This window comes from Ctenocephalides felis, unplaced genomic scaffold (genome assembly GCF_003426905.1).
Source record: "Ctenocephalides felis isolate EL2017-DRISC unplaced genomic scaffold, ASM342690v1 CF-g0.4_SCAFFOLD_01170, whole genome shotgun sequence".
NCBI classification, from domain to species: domain Eukaryota; kingdom Metazoa; phylum Arthropoda; class Insecta; order Siphonaptera; family Pulicidae; genus Ctenocephalides; species Ctenocephalides felis.
In genome coordinates, this window is record NW_020537324.1 from 15330629 (window position 1) to 15348574 (window position 17946).

The 17946-nt window shown below is 28.9% G+C and overlaps 1 protein-coding gene and 1 non-coding gene across 2 annotated transcripts in view; both read left to right on the plus strand.

The window, feature by feature from the left end:
- LOC113366895 (LIM homeobox transcription factor 1-beta-like) overlaps nucleotides 1–15756 on the plus strand; it is a 17729-nt gene extending 1973 nt beyond the window's left edge. The window contains exons 4-8 of the mRNA XM_026608541.1: nucleotides 8371–8445; nucleotides 10618–11051; nucleotides 11541–11735; nucleotides 14716–14935; nucleotides 15527–15756. Of these exons, the coding sequence (XP_026464326.1) occupies nucleotides 8371–8445; nucleotides 10618–11051; nucleotides 11541–11735; nucleotides 14716–14935; nucleotides 15527–15756 (1154 nt within the window). The remainder of the gene's footprint in view (nucleotides 1–8370; nucleotides 8446–10617; nucleotides 11052–11540; nucleotides 11736–14715; nucleotides 14936–15526) is intronic.
- LOC113368517 lies at nucleotides 13752–13913 on the plus strand. Its single transcript, XR_003366424.1, has one exon. It is a non-coding gene; the product is annotated as a U1 spliceosomal RNA (small nuclear RNA).
- Nucleotides 15757–17946: the final 2190 nt, after the last annotated feature.

A 17946-nucleotide genomic window follows, 5' to 3' on the forward strand; every position in this document is an offset into this window, starting at 1 on the left:
TAGTGACGGTATTATATTTCAGAAGTAATTGAAGAGATATTAATGTTTGCAGAACTTTATATTCATAGGATTTTTACCCTTGATATCATTGATCACTTAATGAGCTTCTTATAAATAAATAAATAAACTAGTTTGTATTGGTATTTTGCCTTGAGGCGGTTACATAAACTTCCCGATATGTGTAAATAATCGACTTAATCAATAAAAAATAAATTAATTTATGAGTGATTAAAGTATTCCGAGTGGATTTATCACACATCATTGAACACGAACGATCACGTTAACTCTGAGTATTTTCTAAAAACAAATTTTCAAAAAATCAATAATTTCTATAATTGAACCAGTTTCCGTAGGACTTCAATGGTTTAGTATGTTCTTTAAGACCAAGTATTCTATCGTTATACCAAGTAAATCGTCTAATTTTGATTTTAACAAACTTCAAAATAACTACTCATTTCTCAAACTTTGATGATTTGTTTTAAATTAAACTACTTGTCGTAAGGCTGTCATATTTTAGTAAGTTCTATAAGATTTGTCGCCAAAATAAGTTCCATAAAAATCAGCTCAATTTTTTTTTTCAACAGTTAATTACAAGAAAACGGCTCGGCAGATTTTCTCCTAAAACTAATCAGTATCATTCTCAACTAATATCTTCGAACAGTTTTTGATTTTCAAAATCGATTAGCTGGTATGATTTAAATTTGGAGGAAACGTTGACAAAGAAACGGCTTGGCAGATCGTCGCACAAAACTGACAAAACAATAATCCTCATCGACATACATCAAATGGATTTTAAATTTCTGAAATCGGTTCAGGCGTTTTGCGAAAACGTCGATCAAAGGTCTAATTTTGACAAATTGCAAAAAAACGAAACCAAATTTTGCAAACTTTGACGAATTTTTAGAGTTAACGAGTTGTCGTAGGGCCGTCATTTTAGTATGATCTACAAGACTATGGTATCTACCGTCAAAAAAATAATAATAATAATTGTTGAAAAAAATTTTTTAACACTTTATTGCAAGTAAACGGCCCGGCCGATCTCCACCAAAATCTCCACGATTCCCAACCAATATATTCGAACGGTTTTTAATTTTCATAATCGATTCAGAATTGCGGGCTAAAACGTGGACGAAAATTTTTCACTTTTCTGCGATTTACAAAGAAACGGCTCGGCCAATCGTATTCCTCATCGAGATACATCGAATGGCTTTTAAATTTTTGAAATCGGTCCAGCGTTTCTGAGAAAACGTCGATTTACGGCAAAAAATCTGTTCACATACACATACACACACATACTTTTTCTAAATTTCGTCTCATTCGACTCAGAATGGCTTGAAACGTCGAGAAAACATAAAATTAGCGATTCGGAATTTTGATGAAAACATAAACTTCTCCTTCAAGAAGTTAATAAATTATTTTCAATTAAAATTATTAATTGTGATTTAAAAAATCACAGATACAATAATTAGCATTTATTGCTCGATTAAATAAATGATTCAAATTTGATAATAAATTTACTTTTAATGCCCATTAATAAATTAATTTTTGCAGCAGTTTAATATAGCCCTTGTGCATATGTACAAGTTTTATTTATTTATTATTATTTTAAATTTAATTTAATGTCATTTACCAAAGCAGCTCAAAATTCATATTAAATTCTGGTTATTCCTCCGTCTTCATCGATAAAGACATCAATAGCGCTTTTCTGGGCCCGTTAGCGCTGGCACTAACGACCGAGCGCCCCTAGGTGTATCATTATAAACTGATCATCTCCGCAAAACGATCTCTCGATGTTACCACATCGTGATCCTAATCGCTCTGCTATTTTTTCGTATTTGTTCTTCCTTTCTTTTCAAGGCGACCGTCATTTCCGCGCAATAAAATATCAATTTTCAGAAAAACACAACCAGGAACAAATATCGCATTAGTGTGAAATTTCCACCGGAGGGAGGAGTTGATTTTGAGAAGGATAAACCAAACAAATGATATTTTCCAGAACAGACAGTTAGACAAAAGTATTTATTGCATTAATTTAGAATACATTTTACATTGTAGCTTTTTGTACATATTTGTCTACCCGTGGGTACTTTATATAACATATATGATTTTATATATATATATATATATATATATATATATATATAATGAATATTGATTATATAGTATTAGATTGGAGTAGTAGATTATATACAGATAAGTATCTGTAAAAAAAAATTTATAATAATATTTATTCTAGTTGCAGCATCGTTTTGATAAAAAATCTGAAAGTAAAAATTTTTAATTGAATATAATATTTCTTATTATTTTTATAATTTTTTTACATTACAATTTTTTATGGAAAAGTCATTCAAATCCTAAAGAATCTTTAAGCGTTTGATATAATTTTCTGATCTGAGAGTAATCAGAATCCTTGAAGATCGATTATACTTCTGATTTCTGATATATTAATAGCAATCAGATTCTGATCTGATTGCTATTAAAATTCTACAAAATTCTGATCAAATCACCTAAAGTCAAGAAGTTTGTTCAAACTTTTGATTTAGATTTGTGATATTACAGAATTCTGACCTCATAGTCATCAAAATGCTACAAAATTCTGATTAAATAGTCATTCAAATCTAAAGAGTTTCAAACGCCTGATATAGCTTTGTGATATTACAAAAGTCTGATCTCATAGCCATCAAAATCCTACAAAATTCTGATCAAATCATCTAAATCCAAAAAGTTTGTTTAAACTTTTGATTTAGTTTTGTGATATTATAGAATTCTGATCTCATAGCTATCAAAATCCTAGAAAATACTGATCTAATTGTCATCTAAATCCAGAAAGATAGTTTAAATTTTGGATATAGCTTTGTGATATTACAAAAGTCTGATCTCATAGCCATCAAAATCGTACACAATTCTGATCAAATAGTCATCCAGATCCAAAAAGATTGTTTGAACTTCTGATATAATTTTGTGACAACATTCTGATCTCATAGCCATTAGAATTTTACAAAATTCTGATCGAATAGTCATCCAAATACAAAAACATCGTTTTTAAACTGGTGATACAGTTTTGTGATATTACAAAATTCTGATCTTATAGCCATCCAAATCATATAATATTCTGATCAAATAGTCATCTAGATCCAAAAAGATTGTTTGACCTTCTGATATAGTTTTGTGATATTACACAATTTTGAGCTCATAGCTATCAAAATCCTGCAAAATTCTGATCAAATAGTCATCTAAATCCAGAAAAATCGTTTAAACTTCGAATATAGCTTTTGATCTTTCTAAATTCTGATCTCACAGCTATCAAAATCCTACAAGATTCTGATCAAATAGTCATCCAAAACTTATTATTATTATTCTATTATCCTAAAGATGTTCTTGAAACACTATGTTAGCAAACTTTTGTTTATATTAATAAATATAAAATTTCAATATATAATATTTAATCAATTTAATCTATAAATTTTTGTTTCAAAAGTTTTAGAAGTATTCCAATAAACATAATACCTTCTTAATATCTAATAAATACACTAATAACTCAGTCTCTAAGAATTGCCGATTGTGTAAAGTTTATCAAATAACGTTCGCTTCGTTCTGAATGCATACTTGTAGACAGTTTTCGAATATTTCTCCTTTTCTGTTGATTTATCAATGTCGGCTTAACAATATATTCCCAAAAATACACCGAATTCTTGCACCAGATCGATTCCGTTGGGAGTCATCAATGTTTGGCCGCGGTCTGCGCATGTCTTGTGGAGGGGAAAGGTACATCCCGTTTCGCCCGATGTACCTTTGAACCGCGATTGTAAGGGAATAGCAAATGTCTACCTAGATATCACAAACTTAGCAAAAAGTATTAGAATTCAAATATATATATATATACATACAAATATATACATACAAAAATATACATACAAATTTTTTTATTGAATTGCGCTCTATCTAAAATACAATATTAAGAGCTAGAACTTTCAGAAAATTGTTTTTTATCAATTTGAAACCATTTGAACCCTTGGGAGCAAGGAAATTGAACATCATACATTTGGTTATTGAATGGTGATACACATCAGGTATCAAAACGTATAGAAATAGAGAAAATTATTTTTTCCTAACTATTTTTTTCTTTCAGAAAAATATTTATTTAATACCATGATGAATAAATGTTATAGAACAGTCCACATGGATTTAATTAGAGGTTAAGTGGTTCAGAAATATTCTTATGTGTCATAACATATGAGGTCACGAATACTATACAGATGGCGCAAGAATTTACTTAATGGCGTATGTTAATAACAAATATAAGAAACTTTCAATTGGTGTGCGCTCTATCTAAATGTTTATATTAAGAGCTAATACTATTAAAGATTCATTTTTTATTCATTTGGAAGCATTGGTGCCCTTGGGAGCAAAGAAATTCGAAAATGTCTTTGTTAACGACCACCCTAATATATATATATATATATATATATATATATATATATCTTGATAGTTTTTTCGACGTTGAAACATATTTCAAAGTAACTAGCAGCCCATTCGTCGAAATAAAAAAGGTATAAAGTGTAATACTTTTATTTATACGTTTCGACACAAGATGCGTGTCATCATTCAGCAACACAGGACAAAAACTTTTTTGTTGTAAATTTTGTTGTAAAAAAACTGTTTTGTTTGTAAATTTTTGTTGAGTGTTTTTGTCCTGTGTTGCTGAATGATGACACGCATCTTGTGTCGAAACGTATAAATAAAAGTATTACACTTTATACCTTTTTATTTCGACGAATGGGCTGCTAGTTACTTTGAAATATATATATATATATATATATATATATATATATGTATATGTATATATATATATATATTTATATATTTTATATATAGGGTAGGATATCTCAAAAACAAGTGAATTTTTCAACAACAATATTTGAAAGTAGAGGGAAAAAGATGTATAACCATCCATCTATAGTCTTGATTCTTACGACCAAATAAGTCTAATGTTTGAAAATCCACAACAAAAGTATTTTTTTCGTTATTAGTTTTTTTTAGCTGTGAGCACTGTTGTTTAGTTTACGAGACCTTAATATCATGTTTTAAGTGAATTGTTAATTTTGATTCAGCTTCTACAGTTTTTCATATGATACCTCTAGAAACTTACATGTGGCTGGGGTAAATATTACTGAAATTTCTAAAGTATCCAGAACGGAGATTCTTTTTTTGGATATATTTTTTCCATATTTTTTCAAATTTTTATTTCAAATTATTTTAATATTTTTCTACTCTAATCATTATTATTATTTTCATACTATTTTTTTGATACTGCCCTTAATTATTATTTTCCAGATTTGAGACTTAAATGAAAATTTCGAAACGAATATTTAAAGGTTTTTTTCACAATTAGAAGAATCTCAAGAACTACATGCCTTAAATAAACTATGTATTTTAATATCGTAACATTTTTTTCTTCAACTTGTTGCATTACATAATAGTAATGTTAGGCTTAATATTGTTTTAGTGTTGTATTCTACTAATTTAATTCAATTAAAATAATTTATTTTCTGTAATTACTAAATTTTATCCTGCATCCAAAATGTAAATATAAAAATAAATATACCTTTGCAATAAAATAGAGAGAATAGTTAGAAAAACATAAAATTTATTTTATAATTTTCTATAATAAATTATGAATAATGGGTTTGACCTGTAAAGCAATCCATCATAGAACTATTTACTACTACTACCGAAACCTAATTATTATTTTCGATTTATTGCACGCATTTGTTACATTACGTGATAGATATTTATTACTACCGAAATCATTCCTTGTCTGAAACAATGTAACAAAAATGTTATAATCTCTTGATTGATTTACTTATTTTTATATTTAAAAAAAAATAATACGAGAATTAAATTCACATTACAATGTCTGCTTTTCATCATCGTTTGTTAGTTCCAGTACCGAATATGCTAATGTCTTGTTGGCTTTGTTGGGGGTCCAAAAGCCTCACGGGGGATGTTTGCCAAGAATACTCTGTTTGATGTTTACCCGTGAAGATCACGCTAAAGTTTATACATAGGGATGTAGTAACTATTATATGCAAAACAATAAACAAGAGGGAACGGCTTTATTCATACATCGTTTTGCAGATGATGATTCATATTGCATTTGAAATCAGATATTACTGAAATTTATTCATGGTATGAATACGTTTATATTACAGAAAATATTAATATTATATATTAGAATGCATTTCCGTTACTTTTTGTTATTTTTGTATTTCTGTATGTTTTTGAATAAATAATAAAAGTTTATTTGTTTATTCACCCTCATATGAAAAAAATCATCTAAAGCAAAAGCTAAATATGAAAAATTAATGTTATATATCTGGTAATATAATATAACACAATGATATAATATTTGCATTAAAAATGATATTAAAATTGTGTAATAAAACTGTGCTAGTTAAACTCACAATCAGATCGATTTCAGTTTGAGTAGTGTGAATAAAAAACATATAATATAAAATTTATATAGGCTCGAATAAATTGTGGAGACTTATAATCGTAGAATAAGAAAATTTAAAATTAAAAAATAATTTGAGTGACCAAATGCCAATAATAAAATTAAAAAAACAATGCTAATTTCATTTGTTTCAAGTAATTCATGTAGTATTTATGATATTTGTGTTTATATCAAATGATTTGTATTTGATATCAAATGAGTAAATAACTTCCCGTAGGGCAAGTTATAGTAATCGCAGAAAAATTGAAAATAAAATTGTTTATATATCTTTACGTTTCAAAACCACCTGAACATTTTGGCATACTTTAGAAAAATGGATGTGTGTGTATGTGTGCGAATACAAATTTTTTAATATGCTGTTATGATACACAAAGTTTATTAGTTTTATCTACTTTTTGTATCATTTACTTCACAAATGTCAAGAAATAATAATAGAAGATGATCAGCAGTTGCTCTTTGCAATAATATATATATATATATATATATATATATATATATCATTATATATTATTCAATATTACAAAATTCTAATTGATTAGTCATTTAAATCCCCAATGATAATACAAAATTCAGATCAAGTAGTCATTCAAATCCTAAAATATCATTTATACTTTTGATGTAGTTTTTTGATATTACAAAATTCTGATCAAATAGTCATCCAAACCCTAAAAGATCTTTTACTTTTGGTATTGTTTTGTGATATCGCTAAATTCTGATCAAATAGTCAACCAAATCCTATAAGAGTTTGAAATTTTGATATAGTTCTTTGATATTACAAATTTGTAATAAAATAGATACTGAAATTCTATAAGATGCTGTCGTAAGACACAAAATTTGTTAGTTTTATCTACTTTTTGTACTGCAGATCACCTACCTGGCAAATGTGTATGAATAATGATAAAAGATGATTATGAGTTGCTTTTTGCAATAAAAATACATATAACCTATATTTTGTTGTGATGGTAACTACTAAATAATATTTGAATTAACCATCGTCATTTTCCTCAAAAATTTTCGATTACAATATTGAATCTACATTATACTAGGATCTAGGATCTAATAACTCTTCATGCTGCACTAACTTTGACATAAAAAGTCTCGCATTAGTGAGGATGCTGAAGATGCTAAATTAAAATATACGGTAATATTACCTACTCTTCGCAGCAGCACAAATAAAAAAGCTCATCTTATAATCGCTAAGGAACTCATAAGGAGCCTTGTAAATCTCACACAGCTAGTGTATAGAAAAGCACACAGCGAGCTTATTGCAAAGCTCGAAGCTCCGACGGAAAGTCCGCATACGACGCGATCATGATTCCCCTCATGGTATCAATTCGAAGGCGTGCTTCGATCGCGGTGGAGGACAGGCGGTGTTTCGGATAAATTATGAATAAAAGGTGGAGTTTGCAGGGAACCCGCCCTTATTCAACGTAATACCGAAGGGATGCATGCGCACTGAGGTTGATATCAAAGCCTGACAGTACGATCTCAAAAGCCTGACAGGCCAGTTGTGTTTCTTCTCTTCTATGATTTTTAATCATTTCCACCAACATTTTTTTCTTAAAATTGGTATAAACATAGTACTTCCAAAAATCTATTAACCCTACAATTCACCCTCACAATTTAAAAATTATTTCTATAAATTTATTCGTGAACTGTGCAATAAAGTGCATATTTAATACACAAGTGTTATTAAAATTTCCAAAGTGACATGAGTTCAAAATAATTTGGTGAAAATATATTAATTTTGTAAAGTGATTGCCAACCGCGCATGCGGGGCGTATTTGGTTCGCAGGGGTGCGATCAGGGGTGGACTTGGAATATGTTAGAATTTTATTCTAATTTGACTGCATTAGGTGGCGCCATGGGACCCATGAGAGGCCCAGAAGACGAAGCTCTTAGGGGCAATTTACCTTGTGCTGATAGACCAGGTTAGACACAAAATTGTAATTGAACTCATAATCTAAAAATAATAAAAATAGTCCTATATGACTTTCACGTCTAATTTATTAAATATTCTAGAATGGATTTGTGTGCAAAAATCATCGAGAATTATTTTTTATTTATATTTATCACATATTTAAAAATTTATTTTTGAAATTATATACGACAATAAGAATTTTTCATCCCAAAAGCTTACAAAATATTTTATATACATTATATCTCAGGTGCAATTTAATGCAATCAATATTGTTGTTAAAATAATTAAATGAATAAATCCAAATTAAATTATCATTTGTAATACTTTCATAAATTCTTAAAAATCAATATAATCTAAATTATATAATTTAAGTCAAAATCGTGTTATACAACTCTTTATAATGCCGTATAAAAAAAGTTCTTTTCGAAGAGACCGGAAGGAACTTCTCAAAAAGCTTTTGAAAAAGTTGTTCTTCCCTTATTGTCAATGTTTTTATCGACATTTCCTGAAGTGCTCACCTGCATAGTACATCTTGTATTTGTATATTTGTTATTGTATATATGTATATATAATCCTTTATTTCATAACTTTCCCAAAAACAGTTTTTATAAATATAAAGTTCATTATTTTCAAATAATTAATGCTGCAAGTAAAGTGGCATATTATATCAACTTTTTCTGTATACTGTGAATTTATAATCCATAATCAATACTTTAACATATATATTTAAACCAGAAATATTCAAAATAGAAACTTAAAATTCTATAACATAAACTTTTATAAAAAATTTTGACTGAGATTTTTGTAATTTTAATATCTAATATGCTATCGTACCTGCTAATATGTAACCATAATTTTTTTATTTTCATATCTATTCTATAAAATCTGTTCATTGTTTTGTATGAGCAGATCGCAAAATAAAAACATCAAAAAAAGTTCCAACAATTATAATTACAATTAAAACAATAAAATAAAGTTTTTGCACATATATCCATAATCGATATTATTAAAACTAAAATGAATAATTAATGTACAGGATACAATATACAATAAATAAATTTTAATTTCTAAAATTAAATATTAATTTTTATTTGTAAATATGAAATAGAATATAAAATATATAAAAGATCATTGCAATCGATAATTGCAATTATCGATTTAATTTGGTATTTTCAGAGAAAAAAAAACAAAAGACTACACATGTAGACGTGCAGTGTTTTCACTATTTTACAGTCATCATTTTTTCATCTTTAGATTTGGTTTTACGAATGAAAAGGCTTTCAATCTCAATCAGTTATTAGAAAATAATTCTTCAATTCAATCAAATATTAATTTACAGGTATTAACAAGAAATAAAGTTAATCAAAGCTAAATAATTGAAGTTTGACAGTAGGTAAGGTGTGAAATGCAATGCATTTGTTTTTAAATACTAATATAAATTTTTTTATAAAATATTTAATAATGATTAATTTGTATTAAATTAATGTGTTCGATACTTAGAGATTTAATTATTATCAATAAGCAATAAATCAGTGAAAATTAAAGAAAAATGTATAAATTTAAAATATTGATTGTAATAATAATTATTCAGAGTTATATTAATAACTAGCAAACCCGACGAACTCCGTTTCGCCACCAGATGGTTTCGTGAGAAAGATGAAGAATTTTTTTGTATTTTGATTACAAAAATGTATTGATTTTTAGTTGAACTTCTCTAAGTAAATAAAAGTGAATCCGCAAATTATCCGTTTCATTGAAGTGCTCTTTGGTAAACTACATTTTACTAATTTTCTTAGCTATAAACCTTGCGGAGCCCGAGACCTTTCCAACGAATGCAAAATTGTCAAAATTGGTTTGTGCGTTCTGGAGTTATATCGTCAGGAAGGAAAACCCGACTTATTTTTATATATATGTAGATAATGTTTCAGAGTTCAGGAAAGTAATTATAAATTCCCTCTGAAAATCGAAAAAACCTACATTATAGTTATTGCTATACTAAAATAAACTATTATTACTATTCTATTATACTTGATAAAAAATGAATCTGCTGAATATAAATATGGAATGATTCAATATACGACTTCATTCAATATTAAATTCATTCTGTATTGAGTTCTTAATCAAAATTCTTAGATTATTAGTGAGTTTGCTTTTTCTAAATTTTTATTTTTCTATTTTTCAGAATGTGAGCCTCCACCACCTATAGCACCGAGCATAAAACTCGAACCCCAAGCCACTGGCGCTTCATCCTGCACAGGCTGCGGTCGTCTGATCCTGGACCGATTCCTGCTCCGAGTGGCAGACGCATCCTGGCACGAACATTGTTTAAGATGTTGTGCCTGCGGCGACACGTTATCCAGGTCCTGCTTCGCTCGCGATTTACGCCTTTACTGCAGGGCGGATTACGAACGAGCATTTGCAGCCAAATGTTCCCGCTGCTGCGAACGATTGCTCCCGAGGGATTTGGTGATGAGAGCTCAACAGCATGTTTATCATGTGGCTTGTTTTTCTTGCGCCGTTTGTGAAAGACCTCTGCAGAAAGGAGAACAGTTTGTTATAAGAGCTGGAAGACTGTTCTGCAGGCGAGACTTTGAAAAGGAGATGTTTTTTCTAGGGGTAATAATAATAAATACTTAATAAATACTTAAAATAAATGCTTATTGAATTATACCGCTTATAGAAACTTCAATGTGTTTTTAGTTGATTGACAATTACAACTTTTTACTTCAGTTCTTATAAAACATAAAATTACTTTTTAATTTTTTTTTTATTTATTTCTTATAACCAATCTGAACCTTGGGTTCAATGAGGTTATTTGCTGACGGGTACAGGGCTTTTAGAAATTTCCCCAATAGAGAATTTCCTTACATAAATAAAGTGATTGTTAATTTATTAAATCTTGCGGCCACTTTCATTTTAATCTTCTCGTAGGTACTTGTTTTTTCTGGTCTATTATTAGAGACTTTTTAATATAAATCAATTTTTGTGTTTAAGAAATATTTCAGTAATTGTGTATTTCAACACATATTAAGTTTTTCTAAACATATTATATTATTTTTAAGATTGCTTCAATTTTTTTTTTAATATCTTATGTTTGTTCTCTAGGTGGATGATGATATGATTGTAGATGATTCATCAAGACCAAGAGATGGAAGAAGAGGCCCCAAAAGGCCTCGAACGATACTGACATCAGCCCAAAGAAGACAATTCAAAGCATCATTCGAACTTAGTCCTAAACCCTGCAGAAAAGTCAGAGAAGCTTTGGCAAAGGAAACTGGACTGAGCGTGCGGGTTGTTCAGGTAGAATAGATATATATACTTCTTTAAGACATTTAAAAAAAAATAAAAGCTGATATAATTTGCTACTTCTACGACAATTATTTATTTTAGATAAGTCAAGGAATAAATATATAAAGTATATTAATGGAAAAAAATCAGTCGGATTCTAATTTTATTTTCATAAGGTCAAATGTTTAAGTTATAAATAAAACTTTGCATTAACAATTGAAACTATCTACATACAGTAGAACCTTGATTATCCGGACCTCGGTTATACGGAAATGCGATTATCCGGACTATCATCCGTGACTAATTTATATGTATGAACATATCTACAATTCAAATTTTTGCAGGATTTTTGCTGCAATTCAGTACATGTATGTAATGTAATCGAAGAAAATATGTATGTACATGCATAAGGAAGTGTTAATTTCTCAATAAACATTGATTTTTGTTGATATCTATGTATGCAATTGTTATTTTTAATAAATACACAACATTATTCTTCATACATTCGATTATCCGGATTTTTGATTATCCGAATGCCCATCGAAAACAATTAGTCTGGTTAATCTAGGTTCTAGTGTAATTATTATTACTAAACATATGATTGTGTCTTATACTATAGTAAAACTGCAAAGCATATTAATTGAAATGATTCGATAATATTTCTTTTAACACTTTAAATGCCATATTAGTCATTTGTGTATGACTTGTACAGAAATTCTACATATATGTCGGACACGTCAATCACAAATGTCTGACGCAAGCAATACTTTTTCAAAGCCTAAAAATTTCTTGGCTTATATATAAAACACTTTTCTCTCGACAAGCCGTGTATTGGAAAAAAAAGGTTTATTAGTATAAGGCCATGTAAGTCATGCAGGTGCTAAATAAAAAATAGTTTTTCTCCAGAAATATTTGCTAATTACTTTGACATTTTTCAGTTGCCTAACAGTTTTCTTGATACATTTTTAACTAAATTATCTAATAAAGTTACCATGGCCCACGTATTTTTTTTTCTGATACTGAAAAAAAATACTATCTATATAAGTATTATTACACATGTTTACTAAACATATTATTGTATCATATACCATAGTAAAACTACAATGCATATTAATTGAAATGATTCGTTAATATTCCTTTTAACACTTTAAATGCCATATCAGTCATTTGTGTATGATTATTAAAAATTCTAAATATATGTCGGACACGTAAATCACAGATGCCCAAGGCAAACTATACATTTTCAGTATGTTTCGAAAGCCAGGGAAACAAAACCTGAAAATTTCTTGACTTATAAGTCCTACAGAGAAAAATTTTACTGTAGGGTTAAAAATAGTGTTTCTTCAGAAATTATGGCAAAAAAAAATTTTGTTTATTACTTTGAAAAAGGTAAAAGTATAACTAAACTATCTAATAGAGTTACCAATGTGCAAAAAATGGCTCTTTTGAGAGAACTAAGCGTCCGATTTGAATTATTGAAAGTACTTTCTTCTTGTTTCAACAAAATAATTAATTTTGGGGAAAAAAAATTGTGTGTATATCAAAAATAATTCAGATTTTAATTTTAATTTTGTTCTAATATAAGCAAATAATTTCAACTTTGCAATTTAAATTATATAATTCTTATAAATATTAATAAAGTTAGAGTGTTTAAAATAATCTATTTAAAAACATTTAATATTTCTCGAACATTTCGTTACGGTACGGGAAGTAACCAGCAATTTGCCTTAAGACACGATGCCATATTCCACTAGTTTCTGATATTATTGTGGCGATTAACGTGTTAATATTATGTGTAAATTATATATTTTTCAAATTCAATATGCAAAAGGCAATTTTTACAACATCACACATATAATTAAAATTAAATATCATATAGCCATCATATAGCGAAGATGATGAAATGTATCGAGACGTTTCGGCGCTCAATGAAAGCCACTAGATGACGCTACAGCGCATTGCTCTGCTCATACACACCGCAAAACATAGAACGTTCTAGGCTTAGCTAACTGCTTTTTCCGCTGAAGCATACTTACCTGGCGTGGGGGCTACCGTGATCATCAAGGCGGTTCCCCCAGGGCGAGGCCCTTCCATTGCACCTCGGTTGGGCTGACCCCTGCGATTGTCCCTAATGTGGATAACTCGGGCGCGTAATTTTTGGTAGTCGGGACTGCGTACGCGCTGTCCCGGTAATAAACTCTCATAATAAAAATAAGTATACATATATATATAGTATACAAGAATATTCTGAGCTGAAATGTTCAAAAGTTCAAATACTCCCCACGGTATTGGTACCATATACCTTGCCCACACTACTCTAAGGTAACCATGTCCTGTGACGGTAATAAACTCTCAATTTTTAATCTAATGAAGTAAATTTGGTTGGTAAGTAAATCGAGGAGCTTTTTCAAGAGCTTTTCAAGCTCGTTCAATTTTTAAAGTAAATTTGGTTGTATCGAAGAGCTTTTAACCTTCAATTTGTAATGGAAGATAATATTTCACTAGTGTAGTAAATGCCATGTAAATTTGGTTGTATCGAAGAGCTTTTCACCTTCAATTTTTAAAGTAAATTTGGTTGTATCGAAGAGTTTTTAACCTTCAATTTTTAATGGAAGATAATATTTCACTAGTGTAGTAAATGCCATGTAAATTTGGTTGTATCGAAGAGCTTTTCACCTTCAATTTTTAAAGTAAATTTGGTTGTATTGAAGAGCTTTTAACCTTCAATTTTTAATGGAAGATAATATTTCACTTGTGTAGTAAATGCCATGTAAATTTGGTTGTATCGAAAAGCTTTTCACCTTCAATTTTTAAAGTAAATTTGGTTGTATTGAAGAGCTTTTAACCTTCAATTTTTAATGGAAGATAATATTTCACTAGTGTGATAAATGCCATGATACGTATACTAATATAGTATTGTGTAAAATTTTTAATGTTATCCATAATGTACCTAAGGTACCTTTATTTAATATAACTATTATATTCATTCCAGGTGTGGTTCCAAAATCAACGCGCAAAAATGAAGAAACTTCAACGTAAAGCAAAACAAGACGGCGGTTCAGGAGGCGACAAGCGGAAAGATTCTGGATCAGGAAATGCAGATGATGGCACTGATGGAGAAGCTGCAGTCAAGCAAGAATCTTTGTGTATGGATGGCTCTTTTTCAGCCTCAAGTAGACCTTTGAATCCGAACATGCCTTATTCGCCAGATGGTAATAATTATTTGTAATATTTGTATGAGTTTCATCCACATTATTAGCACATCACTATGCAAATCACATCAATATACAAATTTGGACTATCGAATATGAAAATGAAACTGACTTTTATGCTTAAGTAAATTGCCTTTTAGTCATTTTTACAAGAAGTATATTTGTGCAGAATACTAAAAATACGCGATATACGTATAGAAAATTTTTCTTTCTCCCTTTTTGTCACACAATTGTATCATACCTTTTATATTTGAAATACTTATTATGGTATTGATAGAACAGATATGAGGGATGATGTACCTACGGGTAGAAATCCGATCGAAATTGGAAGTGTTATGTATACATTTATAATTATTGAAATATATGTTTTAAATTGTAAAAAATTATACGAGTATTAGACATTTTTCACAATTAATTACCTTTACAAATATTGAATTTATTGTTTTATAATATTTCTCACATCTTGCATATTAGTATTATCAGATAAGTAATTTTGAGTGAAATACACATATTTTCCACAAATTTCCATACCATTTTTTTTGGAAATTATCCATTATTTTTAAATATTACAATTGATGTGTCTATTACCAGATTACCCTGCCCATTCTGGTGATAGTTACTGTAGTTCCGAGTTATCTTTGGATGGAAGTACATTCGATGCCCTGGACGATGGAACATCAGATGGAATACCATCATTGCACCAGGATGTAGTTGGCCCAGGCAACCAAGAACCGTCATCTATGTCACATACAGGCTTACTGGTAAATCCTATTGATAAATTGTACCTAATGCAAAATTCATACTTTAGTGGAGAACAATAGTTTGGAAGCATCAATATAATTGAAATGCAGTTGTGGTGAAATTTAGATTATGGGAAGCTTAGCTAAACAAAAATATAAGAATAATGCAAGAAACAGCAACTATTGGATCGTTTACTTTGCTGTTTGATTGATCTGAATTTTTGGCAGTTATAATATTGCTGTGTCCAATTTGCAGACACAGCATTTGAGTCCGAATTAGTATATTTAAGCTAAATTTAATTTAATTAATCATTAGTTCGATCCAAGTGTACATAAACATATAAATATTCGAGTATAATATTTGTAAATAAAAATAACATTTGAATATAGCTTTTGAAAACATAATACATATAGAAAATATAAAAGAATTATCTGAAAGTGTTAACAGGCTCATACTTTTAATTTAATGATGGTCATTCTGTGTTCATTATTTATCAAGAAATTATTACAAAAATACTAAATCACAAATATTTTATGGGTATTTTTCTATATTATGCGAAAAAACATAAATCATGATTTATTGAAAATTAATCCAAAGATATTAATTATTAGTTATTGTCCAAAATGTTAACTGTGTACTGCAACATAATTTGTAATAAGAAAGATATTACTAGAATCATTTATATTTATTGTTAATATTAATATATATGTTGTTTATATATTTATAGAATAAAGTTTATTCTTCGTCCACATTTTAACAATTTACATATTATTTTAAACTGTAAAAATTGTACGAAGTAACAACACACCATTAAAAAATGTACTATTGCTGTGAAAAAATATTATTAATTTTAATGTAAGTATATGAGATTAATTATTTAATATATTGTAAATATGAATACATTTGTATCTAGTCATTAAAAGATTATGTACCTATGTAATTAATGGACTTGCCGTTTAGGCTGGCTTTAGTTACAATGAAATAAATTATTAAAAACAACGTGGGAAATTATTATTTAACTTCACTAAGGAGAAGCGTATGTTTTCGCGAAAAAAATTTGATTTGCTAATTTTAGGTTTCAAGTGAATCTGAATCGACTGAGACCAAATTTGGAAAAAGTGTGTGCTGATGTACACCAATTTTTGATCGATGTTGTATCAAAAATGGTTGGGCCAATTTTAAATAATTAAAGACCCTTCGGTGAAGCTCGATAAAAATTACCTTTTGTCAGTTTTGTGCGACGATCGGCTAAACCGTTTCTTCATAATTATCAGAAAAGTATAGAATTTTTCGTCCACATTTTAGTCCACGATCTTGAATCGATTTTGAAAATTAAAAAACTATTCGAAATATAATAGATAAGAATCGTATTAATTAGTTGTTTATGAGATCTTAAGAGATCTTTGTAGTCTATAACAAGATACTAAAATATTATAGACCAGTAGTCGGGGAACTTTTGGAACCATTATCCCAAAATGTTTTTGTGCAACCTCTCATTACCCCACAGAGTCTATAATTGGAATCTGTTTGCATACTTCTGTATAACCTCCCATAACCCGCAGATTGCTACATTGTTTGTTACTTCCAAACCTTGAAAAAGACTGAAATAAATGGTTTGAAGGAAACAATAAGTAAAAATTATATTCTTTATGAATACATATATTTTTCATGAAAATCCTACTAATACATGAACAAACTAGTGGTGTATGGCATCATGCCTTAAGGCAAATTGCTGGTACTTTCCGCACCCAGTTGTGACACTGAAGCTGATTTAAAACAAGCGAGATATTTAATTTGTTTTAGTGCGAAAACTACTTATTTCTTCACATTTTCAGCTAATGCAGAAATTCTTTCCGATAGTAGGTTTTACTGAAGTTGATTCAGTGCTTCTCAAATATATACATTTTACCCCCAAAAATACCTCTTTTACTCAATTTGGAGTAATTTACTCCGGTTCCACTCTTATAGACCTATGATAAGCGGTTGATTTATAAAAATTCATCTAAGTTTAGAATTTCGCCATGAGCTGTAGCTAGCTACTGATCACAGTTGACGTCCACACTTGAAAAAATACACTTTTAGAATACGAAATGTATTTTTTTATTTAGAAAATAAAATGTGTTAAATAAATTAATTTAATGTACGAGTATGCAATAAATTCAATTATATATATGAAAGTCATCATTTGGATATCGTATTGATTATTTTTCAGTAAAAAGAAAATATTATTTTCGAAGAAAACAGTTGAATATTTTATCCATAAATGAAAA